Source organism: Gasterosteus aculeatus, chromosome 21 (genome assembly GCF_964276395.1).
Source record: "Gasterosteus aculeatus chromosome 21, fGasAcu3.hap1.1, whole genome shotgun sequence".
NCBI lineage: Eukaryota > Metazoa > Chordata > Actinopteri > Perciformes > Gasterosteidae > Gasterosteus > Gasterosteus aculeatus.
In genome coordinates, this window is record NC_135708.1 from 4,197,451 (window position 1) to 4,215,917 (window position 18,467).

At 45.3% G+C, this 18,467-nt stretch overlaps 1 protein-coding gene and 1 long non-coding RNA gene across 4 annotated transcripts in view; one reads left to right on the top strand and one right to left on the bottom strand.

Annotated features, from left to right (window-relative positions):
- The window catches only part of LOC144390403 (uncharacterized), a 111,098-nt gene that overhangs the window by 18,028 nt on the left and 74,603 nt on the right, over positions 1-18,467 (bottom strand). The gene's annotated exons all lie outside the window — the stretch shown is intronic.
- LOC144390272 (protein NLRC3-like) lies at positions 6,783-18,409 on the top strand. Of its 3 annotated transcripts, none has more exons than XM_078096747.1 (10): positions 6,783-8,439; positions 9,953-10,078; positions 10,167-10,280; positions 10,656-10,769; positions 11,780-11,929; positions 14,377-14,455; positions 14,609-14,819; positions 14,977-16,777; positions 16,868-17,041; positions 17,397-18,409. In XM_078096747.1, exons 2-10 carry the CDS (start codon positions 9,990-9,992, stop codon positions 17,668-17,670), a joined length of 3,006 nt encoding a protein of 1,001 aa, XP_077952873.1. In that variant the 5' UTR covers positions 6,783-8,439; positions 9,953-9,989; the 3' UTR covers positions 17,671-18,409. The 3 variants fall into 3 exon arrangements, with proteins under 3 accessions (XP_077952873.1, XP_077952874.1, XP_077952875.1); XM_078096748.1 differs by having other exon boundaries at positions 6,783-7,311; XM_078096749.1 differs by lacking the exon at positions 11,780-11,929 and having other exon boundaries at positions 6,787-8,439.

Genomic DNA, 18,467 nt, shown 5'->3' on the forward strand with positions numbered 1-18,467 from the left:
ATGCACCATTTCAAATAACACCTGGATGGTTTGGTTTAGAACGAATGGTAACAGACGACACTATGAATGATTTGTAGCCTTCGTTTGCATGTTGGACTGTAGATAGTAATGGCTGCTATGATATGTACTTGTTCATACGTTGCTTAGATGACATGATTCATTTCAATGGTGCTGAAGGTCGTCCTTCTCACTTCAAAAGCCGTGCGTGAAAGCTGATAAATAGGAGGCGCCCTGATCCTGATCGGTGGCTTTGCCGGCGTCCTGTGCGTCTCTGGTCACTCCCCATGCGGCTGACAGGGCGGACTCCTCCACCAGCCTCTATTTGGATGTGACACTTCCTGTAAGTTGGACGTCTTCTAATGTCCAACGTATCTGTAGGGGGGGAGAGGAGAGACGGGCCCTGGAGGACGCCAGGTATTACACCTCACACTCACGCTTCACTGTTCAACACACAAACTCACAACACTGGAGGAGTTGTGGCATCAAACCAATGTTGGTAAAGACCTCAGGTGACCTCCACAGGCTAGAAGTTCTGGTGTCGTCCTGAGATCAGTCCTACGGTATCTAAGCCCTTAGAGCGCAACCGGGTACAGTAGTCTCCCCCCCCGATGGAGGGTCAAACGGAGGTTTTATCAAGGAAAACGATCGTTTCTAAAAACTCCGGGCAAAGTGGAGATTTCTGAAAACTCAGATTTTGTGTTTGCGTGTGAACTCGGTCCAACAGAGTTTTAGGTTGTCAAACGTCACAGTGTGCGACTTGTTGTTGGTTTTGAGAATTCTGATTGGTTTGCACGTCTTTATCCTTCTCGTTACACTGCCGACTACAGGTTTGGCGTAGTTATGATGGCGCCCGGGGACGTATTTATGCGGGTTCACATAAACAGAAACTTTTTTTGAAAACAGAGGGGCAGAAATATTTGTTTCTGTAAATACTGTAAATATGTGTAAATGTGGCCTCAGACTTGAACTTCCAGAACATTCATCAATGACGTGACACGAGACGCACACGGCTTAAATACCCTGGGAGGTGCAGGTGATTGGACACAGGGGGAAACAATCATGACACGCAGCCAATCACAGGACAAGGCAGGAAGTGAAGTTACAGTGTTCATTTTGGCAGCTATTTTTGATTTAGTCTTAGTCTTTAGACGAAAAATGCATATTAGTTTTAGTCACATTTAGTCATTTTAATCCTTCTTAGTTTTAGTCTAGTTTTCGTTGACGAAAACTAGACTAAAATGTAATTAGTTTTAGTCTAGTTTTAGTCCCATTTAATAGCTTTATTAAACTCCTTTTCTTCCCTTCTCAGGCCCAGGGACCCCTGTGTTGTGTCTACAGCTGCATAATAGTCCAGCTTGCAGTACTTGGTTGTCCATTAGATGTCCCTCCTAGGACAGGCCTAGAGATGTCCCTGTTAACATATATGAGTATATGCCCTCCATTGTCACAATCTGTTGTATTTACTTTCCTATACATTATATACAGTATTGTGTGTTAAGCGGTGGCCAATAGGATGCCCCTGAATGGACATGTGACCTAGGAGAGGTCAAATGGATCTGCGTTCAATAAAGACGACTCAGTTCAAGTCAAACAGCCATGATGCTCCACTTGTGTTACTTGTACTGCGATAATATTCGGCCTAGCATTGGGTATGAACGCCGGGACCGTTGAGCGAACCATCTCTGCTAACAGTCCCTCCTCCCGCCACAATGGGTTGTAAAATGTGACGGAGGAGCCGGGCCAAGAACAAATGGTGGAAGTGAAAAGATTTGGATTTTAACAAATAGCAAAGCATTTATTTGAAAGGCAATTTAACAAATTGGCAAAGATGTGACAACTTCATGAGGACCAGGGATCTAAACACAACACTTTGTTGTCTTTGTTTACTTGCAATGCTTTTGACACGGCCACCTGTCACGTGTGTGCGCGCCTCTATGTTGCTTAGTAACGAGCGTACGGTGGCCGAGACGGTTTAACCGTCTTCTCACGATGTGGCGCGTGAACTACAGTAGAAATGCGTGAGGCTTCAGAACCTGCAATGAGTTTATTACGTTAGACGCGTTTGTGACGGAGCGTCTCATCCAGCGAGGAAACGCTGCCTGCCGTCGCCAGAGACCAGAGCAGAAAAGTTCCGACAGTCTTTAAACGCGTCTTCATGTTTCTGTGAAGCAGCGCGGCTTCAGCCTGCTAACAGGCAGCTAACAGGCAGCTAACAGCCTGCTAACAGGCAGCTAACCCGAGACAGCCGAGCTAAACTAACGAAGCCACATTCAAACTCGCCGCAGCGTAAAATAGTCGTCGCGGTCCGTAGTCGGTGCACAAGAACCACCGCTGCGCCGCTGCGCGCGTTCTGGGTTGGTGGATGACGTCATCGTGACGCGTTAATAACCGCCGTACTTTTTCTGTCTGTTGTCTGTCGGCTGCGTGAGAATTTAGGGGGAAAAAGTATCGTGACTTCGTCAACCACCAACATGTTCGTCTCGTCTCGTTAACGAAAGTTAGAATAGATTTAGTCATAGTTTTTATTTTTTAAGATCGTTTTCGTCTCGTCTTAGTCTCGTTTTAGTCGTGGAAAAAAGCTTCGTTAACGAAAAATTTTTGTCATAGTTTTCGTCGACGAAATTCACACTGGAAGTTACCCAGAGGCCAAAAACTACAAAATAAAACAGAACCCAAACCGTGACACCCTGCCTCGATGAGGTGACACCTCCAGGTGGGTGAGTGCTGAAGCCTTCTGCAGAAGGATGTATTATTCCTTGAAATCCACAATTTGATAACAACACCACCACATGAGGAGCATTCAAGGAATAGATTAGCAAGAAGTGCTCACTGAGGCGTGCATCTTCTCCTATCCTAATAGGGTTTAGACAATGCGCGTGTGTGTTGAGGCCGAGTTGTGTAGTCTTGTTTGTGACACTTGAGACAGATAAAAGTGGATTTCTCAGTTTGCAGTCTAATGTTCCCACTCTGTACTTCCACAGTGTCAAGAGCAGCTCAGCCTACATGAGACACACTGTCAGGTCCAAATGCATCAGCAGTGAATTGAAAAGTGAAGTGAAAGTATTTTACTGCTGGAATGACAAATTTTCGTCTCCAGACAGACTTCCTAATACTTACTGGGTAAAATAAATATGAGCGTTTGCTCTACAGTGCGTTCTGTTCTCCTGGTGTCCTTCCTCATTCTCTGTGTGTTCTCCTCCGATCCGTTACGTCCACGTTAGGGGGAGTAGGAGGTCGACCCAAATGCACAAGCACAACAGTTTGATTTGTAGCCAATGATTGTATTTCCCATACGACCTGGGAAGGGAAAAAGAAAAAAACAAACAAGGCAAATAGTCAAAAGGGGAACAGAAAGTGCTCTTCGGGCTCAACTGGAGTCGGGAGGGAAACTCCACCGACGTCTGTCAGGGGATAAAGCAGTTCTGGTGTGGAAACCCGAGGCCCGACACCATAACCAGAGTCTGATTAAAAGGAGTCACGTGTACTCCGTGGGTCTGACACTGCAGGACATAAATATGCAAACTGGTGCGCTACATCTGACAAAATAAATACGAGGCGCCCTGATCCTGATCAGTGGCAAAAAAACAACAAAACACCAAAAAAACAACAAAAGCACAGACGGGGAAAAACTGCTAAGCAGATAGAGACCCTAACAGTCCGATCTTCAGCTCCTGCTGTCCATATTGGACAGTGTCCTCTGGCAGGATACGGACCCCCAGATTACTCTGAATGTTTCTCCGTTGGGGATTATTTCTGCTCCTGATGGGCAGGTGGCATCTGGAATGGCAGCAGGTGTTGACATGCACTTTGAGCTTTGAGTGGTGGAGACTGGAAAAGCGAAACCCAAACATACAGGGAAGGTGTTGACTTCCACGTTGTGGTGCATGGCTCAGAACGCTGCACACTCGGGGCCTCGTGGACCAGCGCTTTTGTGCCCACGCATGTTTGTTCCGTTTTAGGGTTCTGGAAGGACCACCGCAGGTTTGTTCAGCACACGTTTCTTTTATTTTCTGTTTCTGTCCACACATTTACATTTACACACTCACGGCGTCCAGTTCGTGGTTTCTAACTACAACCTAACAAGAACCCATCTGAGGCTCACTGAGAGAATGAGCTGCCAACCTTTCAGTCAAAAATAAAATGAAATCTACTGATGGAGAGCTATGATGGAGGCTGTTTTTCTTCACACATGTTCAACTATCAAACATAATTTACCTGCATTTGATTGATTTTTTTGCATTAGAAGTGAGGCAGTATACATCACATCTAGTGAGGGGCCCAGTCCTTTGGATATTTTTCGGTATGTGGCCCTCGGAAAAACAGTTTGGACTACCCTGCTATGGACCCGGCGGAGCTGACGGTCCGACCGGCAAACAGTACAGCCGTTGAGGGGGGGGGGGGCGCTGACGGTACGCCAAAGTCGGCCCACTCCTCGCCGTTGGCGGCGGGCGGCACCGGACGCTGGAGTTTGAGACCCGATTCAATTCAATTCATTTTATATTGTAGAGCCCAAAATCGCAAATTACAAATTAGCCTCAGAGGGCTTTACAGTCTGTACACACACGACATCCTCTGTCCCGAAACCCTCCATCGGCACAGGAAAAACTCCCCAAAAAATGAAAAAAACTTCCAAGAGGGAAAAAGGGAAGAAACCTTAGGGAGAACGTCAGAGGAGGGATCCCACTCCCGGGATGGACAGACTACAATGATGTCATGTGTACAGAATGAACAATGTATAATACATGAGACTATATGACAGAAATGATTCATGTAATTGTGAGTAGTAAGCCAGGCGCACAGCAGGACCACTGCAGGCACCACCACCATCCACAGAAGCCTGTGGGGAGGGAGAGCACAGACACTTAAGGAGAGGGTAATATTGGTTTACGAGTACAGTAATATGATTAATATGTAAAATAAGAAGCTGAATTAGTCATGTGCATTAATAAAACGTGAATTATGGTAGAACGAGAGCGTGGGAGAGGAGCTCGGTGTGTCCTAAGAAGTCCCCCGCCAGTCTAAGCCTATAGCAGCTTAACTAAGGGCTGGTCCGGACTAACCTGAGCCAGCCCTAACTATAGGCAAAATCAAAGAGGAACGTTTTAAGTTTTACTTTAAAAGAGCTGACCGAATCCGCCCCCCGGACTTAAAGTGGAACCTGGGTCCACAAAATAGCAGCTTGATAAATGAAGGCTCTGGCCCCCAGCCAACTTTTTAAAACCATAGGAACAACAAGTAACCCAGCATCTATGGAGCGCAGCTGCCTTGTAGGGCAGCAAGGTGTTACAAGCTCTTTAAGATACGACGGTGCCTCACCAGCAAGTGCCTTGTAGGTGAGGAGAAGTACCTTAAAATCTATTCATGATTTAACAGGGAGCCAGTGCAGAGAAGTTAGTTCTTGTTAATACACGTGCTGCAGCATTCTGAATCAACTGGAGAGGCTTCAGAGATTTACAAGAGCAGCCTGATAACAAAGAATTACAGTAGTCCAGTCTGGAAGTGACAAACGCATGAACTAATTTTTCTGCATCACTTTGAGACAGGAAGTTCCTGATTTTTGATATGTTACGTAGATGAAAATAGGCAGTCCTTGAAGTCTTCTTTATATGCGAGTTGAAGGTCATATCCTGGTCCTCCCAGATTCCTGACGGTGCTGCTGGGTACCAGAGCAATTCCATCCATAAAAACTGTATCACGCGACAGCTGGCTTCGAAGGCGCTCTGGGCCTATCAGGATAACTTCCGTTTTTTCTGAGTTTAGCATCAGGAAGTTGCCGGTCATCCAAGTTTTGATGTCTCCAAGACATTCTTGAAGTCTAACTAGCTGGTCCGTCTCTTCTGGCTTGATCGACAGATACAGTTGAGTATCGTCTGCACAACAATGGAAGTTTATGCGGTGTTTCCTGATAAGATCGCCCAAAGGAAGCATATAGAGGGTAAATAAAATCGGTCCAAGTACAGAACCTTGTGGGACTCCGTGACCAACATTGGTGGTCTTTGAGGATTCACCGTTTACAAGCACAAACTGGGATCGGTCCGATAAGTAGGATTTAAACCAGCTGAGTGCAGTTCGTTTGATACCAATCAAATGTTCTAGTCTCTGCAACAGGATACAATGGTCTATGGTATCAAATGCGGCACTGAGGTCCAGCAAGACAAGAAAAGAGATGAGTCCTTGGTCCGATGCAAGTAGAAGATCATTCGTAATTTTCACCAGTGCTGTTTCTGTACTGTGATGCACTCGGAATCCTGACTGGAAATCCTCGAACAAAGCATTGTTTTGTAGAAAGTCACATGATTGATTTGCGACGGATTTCTCAAGGATCTTAGAGAGGAAGGGAAGATTAGAGATAGGTCTGTAGTTAGCCAACACCTCTGGAGCAAGAGTAGGTTTCTTAAGAAGAGGTTTACAGCTACCTTGAAGGACTGTGGTACATGTCCTGTCAACAAAGACAGATTCATAATATCTAATAAGGATGTGCTAACTAAAGGAAAAACTTCCTCAAGCAGCTTGGTCGGAATCGGATCCAAGAGACAAGTAGAAGATTTAGACTTTGAAAATAAAGAAGTCAGTTGATTTGGGTTGATGGAAGAGAAGGCATCCAAACAGGCATCAGGGCCCACTGCTGCATCCAAGGTTCCTACATCGGAGCCAGGTTGGCACTGGTTGAAGGCAGGAGACCATCAATTTTCTCTTTGATAGTCAGAATCTTATCATTGAAGAACTTCATGAAGTCGTTACTAGTGAGGTCCAAAGGAATACACGGCTCGACAGAGCTGTGACTCTCTGTCAGTCTGGCTACAGTGCTGAGGAGAAACCTGGAGTTGTTTTTATTTTTCTCTATTAATGATGAGTAATAAGATGCTCTTGCGTTACGGAGAGCAGACTTCCTTCTTGTTGCTATTCTTCTTTCCATAGGAGCAATAGCATCCAGCGCCACTCTCAAAGAGCCTGTAGCAGAATCAACAAAATGATCGATCTGGGACGGACTGAGGTTCTCACAGGAGTCTTCTTGATCTATACAAGATAACAGCAATGTTCTATTCTCCACTGTTGTGTTTTCTGTGGAGTTTTTAATTCATGACGTTTTGTTATTTTGTATTTACATGTGTGATCAAATGTTTACCTGCCAGAGCTATACATATAAATGCCAGTAACATATGGAGAAACTTTGAGGTAGCAGCGCAATAGTGTAGTGTCCCTTTAAGAGAGGAGTGTGCTGTGAGGTCACGTGACCAGTGTTTACTGAGTGAAAAGAAAGCGCATTTCACTTAGTTGGTAACGACTTCCAACCCGGTGTGCAGCCACTTGGTAAGCTCTCTTAATTTCCAATGTTGTCTTGTCTCCTTTATAATGTACGCTTCATGTTGTCTGATGTCACCTTAATGTGTTGCTGCTGTGTTTACTTTCTTTGGCTTATATGTTTAAAGTATGAAACACGGACTGGTATGTGACGTGGGTACTGCATTTTGGGAGTTGTAGTTTCCTGCTAAGGAAAGACTGCATGCATTGTGAATGTGGTGCATAATGTTTGAATGTGTACATGCAAATAACGAAACTGATGATGGTGGATTATAGTATGTTAATAATGTTTATTTGTATTTTTGTTATTAAGATAAAGAACTGGGGAGCTGTGTTGGTTGTGGTGTGCACATGGAAATTGAAGCATTGCATTTCTTATTATTCCAGGTTTTTTACCTGATTCCCCTTTTTTTAGAAATAAACAAACAAATGAGGAATCTTGAGTAAAGTCTATGTATGCCGGGTTGCCCTTTCCGTGGGGAGAAAACGGAACATCCACTGAACTGAAGAGCATTGCAGTTGTGTGTATGAGCACATTTCACATGTGTGTGTGTGAGAGGGTATTGTGACTAATGTCCCTCACGGCCCCTCATACGTTCCTCTCTGGTTTTAAACACTGGAGCAGCAGCTTTCCTCATGCTTATTCGATGTAGTGTGTCTGCTGTGCTGAAGGGGGACGGTGGAGTCGCGTTGCAGCAAACCAAAGTCTGCAGACTGAGTTGTTTGAGTCAAGTCTGTGCTCCTGCGTAAGGAACTGTAATATTTAATGAAAGCAATTTGAAGTCACCCAGAAACCTAAAAATAAAAAAAGAGCCGAGCCGACGTAGAGGAAGTTGTTGTGAGTCACATGGCGTTTTTGGAGCATTCATTTTTCATTCTGTTGTCTTTTATTTCGTAATTTGTCCCATTTTGGTTATTCTTGACAGATATATGTGTGTTTGTTGTACTTTTTAATGCTGTCATGTACGGGAGTCTAATGAGCTTGCGCACTACGGTGTGTTAAACGGTAGTTAATGTTATGCCTGTAAAGGGAAACACGGTGATCCATTAAACCAGCAGGAGGTGAAGCGGCTCGGGGACTTTCCTCACTGCAGAAACAGCAGATTAAATCCATAATTCCCGTGAGAAGCGGCAGAGGTAAGACGTGTGTGTGTGTGTGTGTGTGTGTGTGTGTGTGTGTGTGTGTGTGTCTGTGTCTTTGCTGGCTCGCTGTGTGTTTCACAGTAACTCTGCAGGCTTTGTCTCACTCAATGATTCATAATCCACCGATTCGCTGCTGTTCTTTGGCTCCAACGTCCGCGAGCTTCAAGCACCGACAAAATGTCCCACTCGGTCCAAAGGTTGTGGACAAACCTGCACGTCATATGTGACTCTTCCCCACCAGCTAAAGGTGTGTTTGGAGTATTTTAATGTGGATTCCAGCTTATTGTAGTCAGGACTCTGCCGAATAAAAACAAGATAATGCGTTGATGTATTTTATCATGATATATACCCTAAACAATGGTTTCCGGTACTGGTTCTGGTCCGGTTTTACGTCCACATGTCGAGCCCACCATCACGTGTTTTGGTTCTGTGAGATTAAACGTTCTTCTCTTTCCTCACATCTGTTTAAAAAGGTCGTGTTTATCAAAGTTGAAATGTGAATATGGTGGATAGAAAGTGTGGATTCATAGTTCTCACAGTGCCGACGTTTCCTGAAAGCAACACAGTTGAGGACACGCCCCTCACGTGACGCCACGCCCTCTAAGCAGATCAGGGCCAGAAGTCAGAGACAAAGCAGACGTCCTCTTTTACCCGGTAGTGATGGGAATTACGGCTCTTTTTAGAGAACCGGCTCTTTCGGCTCCCAAATGGCTCTTCTGATTTTTTGGTGCTTAAATTAATTTATCACCAACAATAATGTAAAATTATGCGCAATATGAATTACTAATGTAAAAAAAACACTATCAAATGTTTTTATATAAATACACTTTTATTTATACACTCTACAGAGTGATAAAAAAAAGAGAATTAGTGCAAAAACAAACGTTTAACTATTTAAAAGTGAACTTAACTAACTTTTAATTATTTTAAACTTTTTAATACTTAACAAATTTAAAGTGAAACAACATACAGAAGCTTACAGATTCACACAACACAATTAAATTAAAATGTGTAAAACAAAAAAAAAAAAATCAGCATGCAGAGTTTTGTCCTTCAGCGAAGATCTACATTGAGACCAAGTGGCTCCGCTTTGAGGGGCTGATCCTGTTTCTTCTCTCTGAAATTATCTGCCCTGTTTTGGAGAAGATAGAGATTTTAGTCTTCCAGACTCTACATTCTGCATTAGATAGATCAATGTCATTGACATGTGTCCAGATTTTGCTGCGTTTCCTGTTGACACTCACTTTCTTAACTTTTACGAGTTAACGAGTTTTAGTAGCCTATATAGTGATTTAACATAAATAACGTCCTGATGGACCGCTGCCTCCTGCCAAAGGAAAGCGCTTAGAAGAAACACAACATTTATTGGATGAGAATTTAAAATGACGTCTCTTGACACGTTGTCTCAAGACAACAACACAAAGTGTCCCATGAGAGTTTTAGTGTTGAGGTGAATGAGCTCTGTGTGTTTGTCCTGATGAAGATAATAACGTGTGATCTCTGCCAGCAGGTTGGTGTGAAGGTGTGAAGGTGTGGACTCTGCTATGAATCAGGCTGAGGACCCAGAGGACGGAGTCCCTCCCTCTGAAGCCCCTCTGTGTGGGGAACATGACAGCCAGACCAAAGCTCAGAGGTGAGAGGACCATCTCCAACTGTCCTCCACTCGTCTCCATGTCCCAACGTCTCTCACTCACTGACTCTGCTTCTATGTGTGTGACCAGGATCCATCAGAGACCTGGACCTGGACCTGGACCCAGCTGTGTGTCCATGAAGAGTAACCGGTCTATGGAGCCTCCTCTAGTCTTCAAAGACGTTGGTCCCTCTGTTGATGCAAGGTGAGGGTCTCAGGCTGATGATGAGGTGTTTCTACCAGACTCTCTGGTGGAGGTTCTGGGTTTCTTGCTCCAGGGCCCTTCAGCAGTGTCCAGTGAGGGAGGGAGAGCTCCATGGAGGACTTGGTGAGACCTGTTGGGACTAAACCAAACTGACTGGTGAAGAAAACAGTGAGCTGAAAGACTGAGCTGTTGATTCTCAGTGGGACCAGCAGGACCAGTAGACCTAAAGCACTACACGGAGTCATGTGGTCCACATCCAGACCTCACGTCATGGACCTTTACCTTGTTTTGGTCTCTGTGAGGACGGACACCATGTGAGCTGATGCTTCATGATTAGATGATGATGTGATGATGTAATCTCAGTGTTTCTTTCAGTTCACATCAGCAGAGAGGAAAGTCTCCTGAACCCAGATGTTTGTCCATGAAGAGTGATCGGTCAAAAGGTCATATGATTAACTTCAAAGATGGACGCCGTTCTAATGACACAGAGTAAGTAGGGCCCGATAAAATCTGTTTCATTTTTTCTCAAATTCCGGTTTATTTTTTCCCACAATTTTTTTTTTTTAAATTTTTTGAGAATTCGGTTTTTAACATTTTACGCAGAGACAGTGAATTAAGAACTGAAATGTAGAAAATATATTCAGTTAAAACTGAAAACTTCCATACATAGAACCTTATTTCAGGCAAAAACATGCTGCATGATAAAAACATGGCAATATCTTTTCTTGTGTGTCCAAACAGAACAGTCACTCAAAAAAAAATTGTTAGTTTAAATTAAACAAAATACATGACTGAACAAAAAATGCCGTTAGTTCCATGTAAGATCAAACTAAGTAAGAATAGTCCTGTCAATATCTACTAACAAAGGTGCATAACAATTGCAACAGCCCGTGCAGTAAACAATAAAACACTTTGGAAATTCAACTTAACTTTGGTGGAAATATCAAAAACATTGTAAACTTCAATTCCAAGTGCAACTCGGGGCCTTAGCTTGCACAAACTCCTCGCTGATGAGGAAGCGCACCCATCTTCTCTTTCTAGCAGGCAGATCTCATCCATGTCACAATGGAGAATGATTTGCAGAGCTGCCAGGTCTCACCCACCAGCGTGATGACATGGCAGAGGCAGGTTACATGTACGCTGTTGGGCAACACTCCTCTCAGAGCCTCCTGTATTCCTTCAGACAGTGAGCAGCATTATCAGTCACCACGGCCCAGACATCATCACGCTCACATCGTTGTGATTGACAGAGAATAGAATGGCTTTGGAAGTATTCACATCTGTCCATGAAGACAACATCAATCAGAAAGTACTGTTGTCCAACGCCTACGATGAAAGATAGAAAATAATAATAACCATGATTAGTATTGTGTCACAACAAAAGGGTGAGATACAGCTAGACATAGACAGACGCTTTATTTGCTTTAATTCTTAATTCCCGATGTGAGAGTAGCTTTAATGTTGTGATCAATACATTTAATACATACATGTGTAACCAGGATCCATCAGAGACCAGGACCTGGAGCTGGACCTGATCCTGAACCTGGTCTGCAATCTGGACCTGAACCCAGATGTGTGTCCATGAAGAGTGATCGGTCTAAAGATGCTGTGATTAACTTCAAAGATGGACGCCGTTCTTATGACCCAGAGTAAGTTCTTAAACAGATGAAGAACTGTTCTGATCCTCAGTCATGAATTACATAAATGTTTGTTCATTGTTTAACGTGTTGTTTCCATGACGATCCATCATGACAGAACTCATTATCTTCATCTAACTCCAGGGTGTCAAACTCATCTTAGGTTTGAGTCAGATACTGTCCACTTTGATCTCAAGTGGGCCGGACCAGTAAAATCTTAGGCGATGGTCCGGTCGACGGGGGGCCGTCATTTCCAAGCGGGCGCTGCTGCCTGGAGGAACGCTGTGGTCTAAAAGGTCTAACACAGGGGAGCCCACACTTTATCACCTCGCAAGCTACTTGTCATCAACGCTTCAATCCAAGTCATGGCGATCGCCCGAATAATAACAACGAGCAGCAGCGGTAACCAAGGGAACAACAGCGCTGCAGACCGGGAGCACAAAATGAATCCATGTAGAGAAACAAGCAACAATAAGTTACTGCAGACGTTCTTGGTCGTTACCTCACTCCATGACTTGCACTGATGCATGCGTGGCGACCTGACCTGGTTCTTTCTTCAATGTTAGGTGATCTACCAGCACTGCGTTGGTGGAGGACCAGGGGCCTCATTTATAAACGTTGCGTTCGCACAAAAGAAGGCGTACGCCGCTCTCTACGCAATAATTGGTATTTATAAAAAGCAAACTTGACGGAAAAATGTCCTTCACGCAAGCTCGGACCCATGCGTACGCACAAAAACGGGTGAAATGAGAACCGTCGGCAAATGCAAGAAACACGCAAACGTGTGTGAAAGTGTGTAAAACTAGACTGTTGTAAAAGAAATGACGGACGGTAATAAAACGCCATGATGCCGTCACAATGCGTAATGACGCTGATGGCTGATCTTGCGCTCTTAGAAGACGTGGCACATGGAAGGATTGGCGCTGTAGTGCAGCGCACCATCGGCCTGTTTAAGGGCAGATGGCGCTGCCTCGACTGCACTGGAGGGAGGTTATTGTTTACTCCTGAAAAGGTGTGAAACATCGTGCTGCATGTGCTGTGCTACATGATGTGGCACAGCTTCCAAACGAGCCTCGACCCCCTGACGCCGATGTTGGCCCAGACCCTGTCCCCGATCCCCAATCACTGCCGCCAGTCTCTCATCAGGAGGGGACAGCTCCGGTGTCCCTTTCCCCCCCGTGGAGACACACTTTGGCGATGGCGCGCTAAACGCTTTTTTGCATCCACTTTGATGTCAGACCAGTTTTTCTTTATTTGGGTCCGAGGTCGTGAGGCTGCAGCGTTGCTCTGCAACCTTTTGCCCCTCAGGTGCCTTGTTGGCATCATTGATGTCCACACTGTGTCCTCCAAAGAGCATCTTACTTCTCCTTCCCACCTCCCAATGATCATTTCCACTTCACACTGAGTGAAGTTACGTTTCTTCGTTTTCCTCTCAGTGTTTGTCATGATTTCGCAATCGATAAATATTGTGGGCGTTCCACAGACTATATAAGGGCAACTATGGGCGTGACATGAAGCCGCAAAAGCTGCGCTGCATTTAGAAGTGATTGTGATTTATTAAGGGAAAACTGCGTAGGACGTTTTATAAGTCTGAAGATTTCTGTGCGTCCGCACGTCCTACGTTTCATCCGTATGACACTTCTGGCGCAAATCCTACGCAAGCTTTTATAAATGAGGCCCCTGGTCCCCCTGGTCTAACACATGCGCTCACTCACAGAGTGCGACCCCCAGTGGACTGATTAGGAATAGCAGATACTTTTATAGAAAAGCTATTTGTGTCTTTCTGTAATTCTCACAATAGTAAAGTCATCCAGCGGGCTGCACTGGACCCCCAGCAGACCAGATTTGGCCCTCGGGCCTTGAGTTAGACACCCATCATCTAACTGGTCTGTGTGTGTTTAAGTGTGAATCATTAACTGTAAACATCCTCAGATGTAAACACAATGTGAGCTAGTTCCTCCACATCAGGATCAGCAGAGGTCACATCTGGAGACAGCTGCAGGTTTCTGGAAACAGATGACTGGGACTGAACATGTGATTAGAATAAACTCAGTGCTCTGTAGACCAGCTGACGTGGTCTCTGGACTCCATGCAGAGGTTTCGACAAAGTATCGTCAGTAGACTCTGTGAAAAGGTCCAAAGACTAGTTTCAGAAGATCTAAAGAGACTTCTAGAGGTCAGGGGACGGACTAAAGAGGTTTGGAGTAGTTCCATAGGACTTTGTACCAGATGCAGAGGTCTGCAGACGTTGTTTTTATGATCCGCAGTAAGAACTAAAACCAGATGAAACTGATGACTAACTGTCACTCAATTAATAAACTATCCGTCATCATCGACAGTCTTCAGCATCTGGTTTCCATCATGATCCATCATGACAAAAGCCAATATCTTTACCTAATGTTGTATTGGTGTTGATGGTCCAAACACCATGTGAGCTGATGGTTCATGTTCCTCCACAGAGAGGACCAGGAGAGCTCAGAGGTTCCCACAGGTCCGTCTGCCCAGCAGCATCAAACACACCTGGACTCCATCTTCATGGTGTGTACATGTACAACTACTTTAACATCTCTCAGTTCACCATCATCTCCATGCTGCACTTTGTAGACCAGTGGATTGTCCGTCTGTCCAACATGGACCTGATGGTGGCTTCCATCTTCTAGTTGGTGTCATTCATAGAATGTTCTGTTCCAGCTGCTGGAGGAGAACATCCTCACTTTTGTGAAGAACGAGCTGAAGAAGATCCAGAAGTTTATGAGTTCAGATTACCCAGAATGCTTAGAGAAAGAGGATGAGGAGGTGCTGGATGAAGAGCAGAGGATGAGCAGAGAGGCCTTTTTGAAGATCTCAGTGCACTTCCTGAGGAGAATGAAGCAGGAGGAGCTGGCTGAGCGTCTGCAGAGCAGTAAGAGGATTTCTCTACAGACTTACCATGCTGATAAATGAGACCTTTACTAATGTCTCCAGAGACGGACAGAATATATTCATAGTCTTTCTCTGAGGAGAGGAAATGTTGAAATCTATTCTGTGACTCATTGATCTTCTTTATTGTCTTCATTCAGGACTTCTTGCTGCAGTTTGTCAGCGTGAACTCAAATCCAACCTGAAGAAGAAGATCCAGTGTGTGTTTGAGGGGATCGCTAAAGCAGGAAACCCAACCCTTCTGAAAGAGATCTACACAGAGCTCTACATCACAGAGGGAGGGACTGCAGAGGTCAATGAAGAACATGAGGTCAGACAGATTGAAACAGCATCCAGGAAACCAGCCAGACCAGAAACAACCATCAGACAAGAAGACCTCCTCAAAGCCTCAGCTGGAGGAGAGGAACCAATCAGAACAGTGATGACTAAGGGAGTGGCTGGCATTGGGAAAACAGTCTTAACACAGAAGTTCACTCTGGACTGGGCTGAAGACAAAGACCACCAGGACATACAGTTCACATTTCCATTCACCTTCAGAGAGCTGAATGTGCTGAGAGAGAAGAAGTACAGCTTGGTGGGACTTGTTCATCACTTCTTCAGTAAAACCAGAGCAGCAGGAATCTGCAGGTTTGAAGAGTTCCAGGTTGTGTTCATCTTTGACGGTCTGGATGAGTGTCGACTTCCTCTGGACTTCCACAACAATGAGATCCTGACTGATGTCACAGAGTCGGCCTCAGTGGATGTGCTCCTCACAAACCTCATCAGGGGGAAGCTGCTTCCCTCTGCTCGCCTCTGGATAACCACACGACCTGCAGCAGCCAAACAGATCCCTCCTGAGTGTGTTGGCATGGTGACAGAGGTCAGAGGGTTCACTGACCCCCAGAAGGAGGAGTACTTCAGGAAGAGGTTCAGAGACGAGAAGCAGGCCAGAAGCATCATCTCTCACATCAAGACCTCACGAAGCCTCCACATCATGTGCCACATCCCAGTCTTCTGCTGGATCACTGCTACAGTTCTGGAGGAGGTGTTGAAGACCATAAAGAGAGGAAAGCTGCCCAAGACCCTGACTGAGATGTACATCCACTTCCTGGTGGTTCAGTCCAAAGTGAAGAAGGTCAAGTACGATGGAGGAGCTGAGACGGATCCACACTGGAGTCCAGAGAGCAGGAAGATGATCGAGTCTCTGGGAAAACTGGCCTTTGATCAGCTGCAGAAAGGCAACCTGATCTTCTATGAATCCGACCTGACAGAGTGTGGCATCGATATCAGAGCAGCCTCAGTGTACTCAGGAGTGTTCACTCAGATCTTCAGAAAGGAGAGAGGACTGTACCAGGACATGGTGTTCTGCTTCGTCCATCTGAGTGTTCAGGAGTTTCTGGCTGCTCTTCATGTCCATCTGACCTTCTTCAGCTCTGGTGTCAATCTGCTGTCAGAAGAACAAACTACCTGCCTGTGGTCTAAAGTCTTTAGAGACAAACCTAAACCAAAGTGTCTCTACCAGAGTGCTGTGGACGAGGCCTTACAGAGTCCTAATGGACACCTGGACTTGTTCCTCCGCTTCCTCCTGGGTCTTTCCCTGGAGACCAATCAGACTCTCCTGCGAGGTCTGCTGACACAGACAGGAAGTCATTCACAGACCAATCAGGAGACAGTCCAGTACATCAAGAAGAAGATCAGTGAAGATGTGTCTCCAGAGAAAAGCATCAATCTGTTCCACTGTCTGAATGAACTGAATGATGGATCTCTAGTGGAGGAGATCCAACAGTCCCTTAGATCAGGACTTCTCTCCACAGAGGAACTGTCTCCTTCTCAGTGGTCAGCTCTGGTCTTCATCTTACTGTCATCAGAAGATCTAGAGGTGTTTGACCTGAAGAAATACTCTGCTTCAGAGGAGGCTCTTCTGAGGCTTCTGCCAGTGGTCAAAGCCTCCAACAAAGTTCTGTAAGTACAGAGAGAGTTAATTCATACATCAGAACTTAAATATGCTGCCATCTTTTATACTTACTGCTTCTTCTTCATCCCTCTCTTCAGACTGAGTGACTGTAACCTCTCAGAGAGAAGCTGTGACGCTCTGTCCTCAGTCCTCAGCTCCCAGTCCTCTAGTCTGAGAGAGCTGGATCTGAGTAACAACCACCTGCAGGATTTAGGAGTGAAGCTGCTGTCTGCTGGATTGAAGAGTCGATACTGTGAACTGGAGACTCTCAGGTCAGGATTCAATTAAAGTCCACTTGGTGTCTTTATTTACATCCATGGTTCATTTCTGACTTTCATAAGATTCTTTCTGCTTGCATGATTTAAATCAAATATGCATTATCCAACTATTTCCATAAAATGTGTTTATTTTCAATATAATGTAAATATTTGACATTATAGAGTTAGTAGTAATGTCATCAGATTGTTGATCTACATTAGTGGGTGTTTAGTTGTGACTGGAAACCAGTCAGTAACCATGTGAATGTGACCCCTCTGTACCTGATAGTATCTCAGTACTGCAGTGCCTTTCCAGCCCTCACAGCTCCCTCAGATCATGTGACATGTGTCTTATTCTGTGTGTCTGCAGGCTGTCAGGCTGTCTGATCACAGAGGAAGGCTGTGCTTCTCTGGCCTCAGCTCTGAGCTCCAACCCCTCCTATCTGAGAGAGCTGGACCTGAGCTACAATCATCCAGGAGACTCAGGAGTGAAGCTGCTGTCTGCTGGACTGGAGGACCCTCACTGGAGACTGGAGACTCTCAGGTATGAAGAGGCTGCAGCCACAGACCATCAGTCTGGTAGAGGAGGTAGAGCTGGAAACCTTTTCTCTGTCCCACTGTCAGCCTGGTTAATAAGACCCTGACACACCGAGCTGACCTCAAACTACCAGACACTCATCAAAGTGTTTGTGTCCCACATGAGACCATCAACACAGACAGAAGTATTACATTACATGTCATTTAGCTGACGCTTTTATCCAAAGCGACGTACAATAAGTGCATTCAACCATAGGGTACAAACTCAGGAGAACAAGAAACATGAAAGTGCAATTTCCTCAAATAAGCCAATTTACAATTTGCTATAGATGAGTGACGTTACAAGTACAATTTAAGTGCTACAATTTGTTAGTCTTTAGTCGAGGTAGAGTCTGAAGAGGTGTGTCTTTAGTTTGCGGCGGAAGATGTGAAGGCTCTCTGCGGTCCTGATGTCTTCAGAGAGCTCGTTCCACCATTTCGGCGCAAGGACAGTCGAGACCTAGTCGAGTGTTTTGCTCTCAGTGAGGGAGGGACGAGTAGTTTTGCAGATGCAGAGCGGAGAGTGCGGGTTGGGATGTAGGGTTTGACCATGTCCTGGATGTAAGCTGGACCCGATCCATTCACAGCATGGTACGTGAGCACCAGTGTTTTGAACTGGATGCGGGCGGCCACCGGTAGCCAGTGAAGAGAGCGGAGGAGTGGAGTAGTGTGGGAGAATTTCGGAAGGTTAAAGACCAGTCGAGCTGCTGCATTCTGAATGAGCTGCAGAGGTCGAATGGCGGTGGCAGGGAGACCAGCCAGGAGGGAGTTGCAGTAGTCCAGGCGGGAGATGACAAGAGCCTGAATCAGTACCTGCGCTGCCTTCTGAGTGAGAAGGGGACGGGAGAAGTAGTGAGGAACAGTA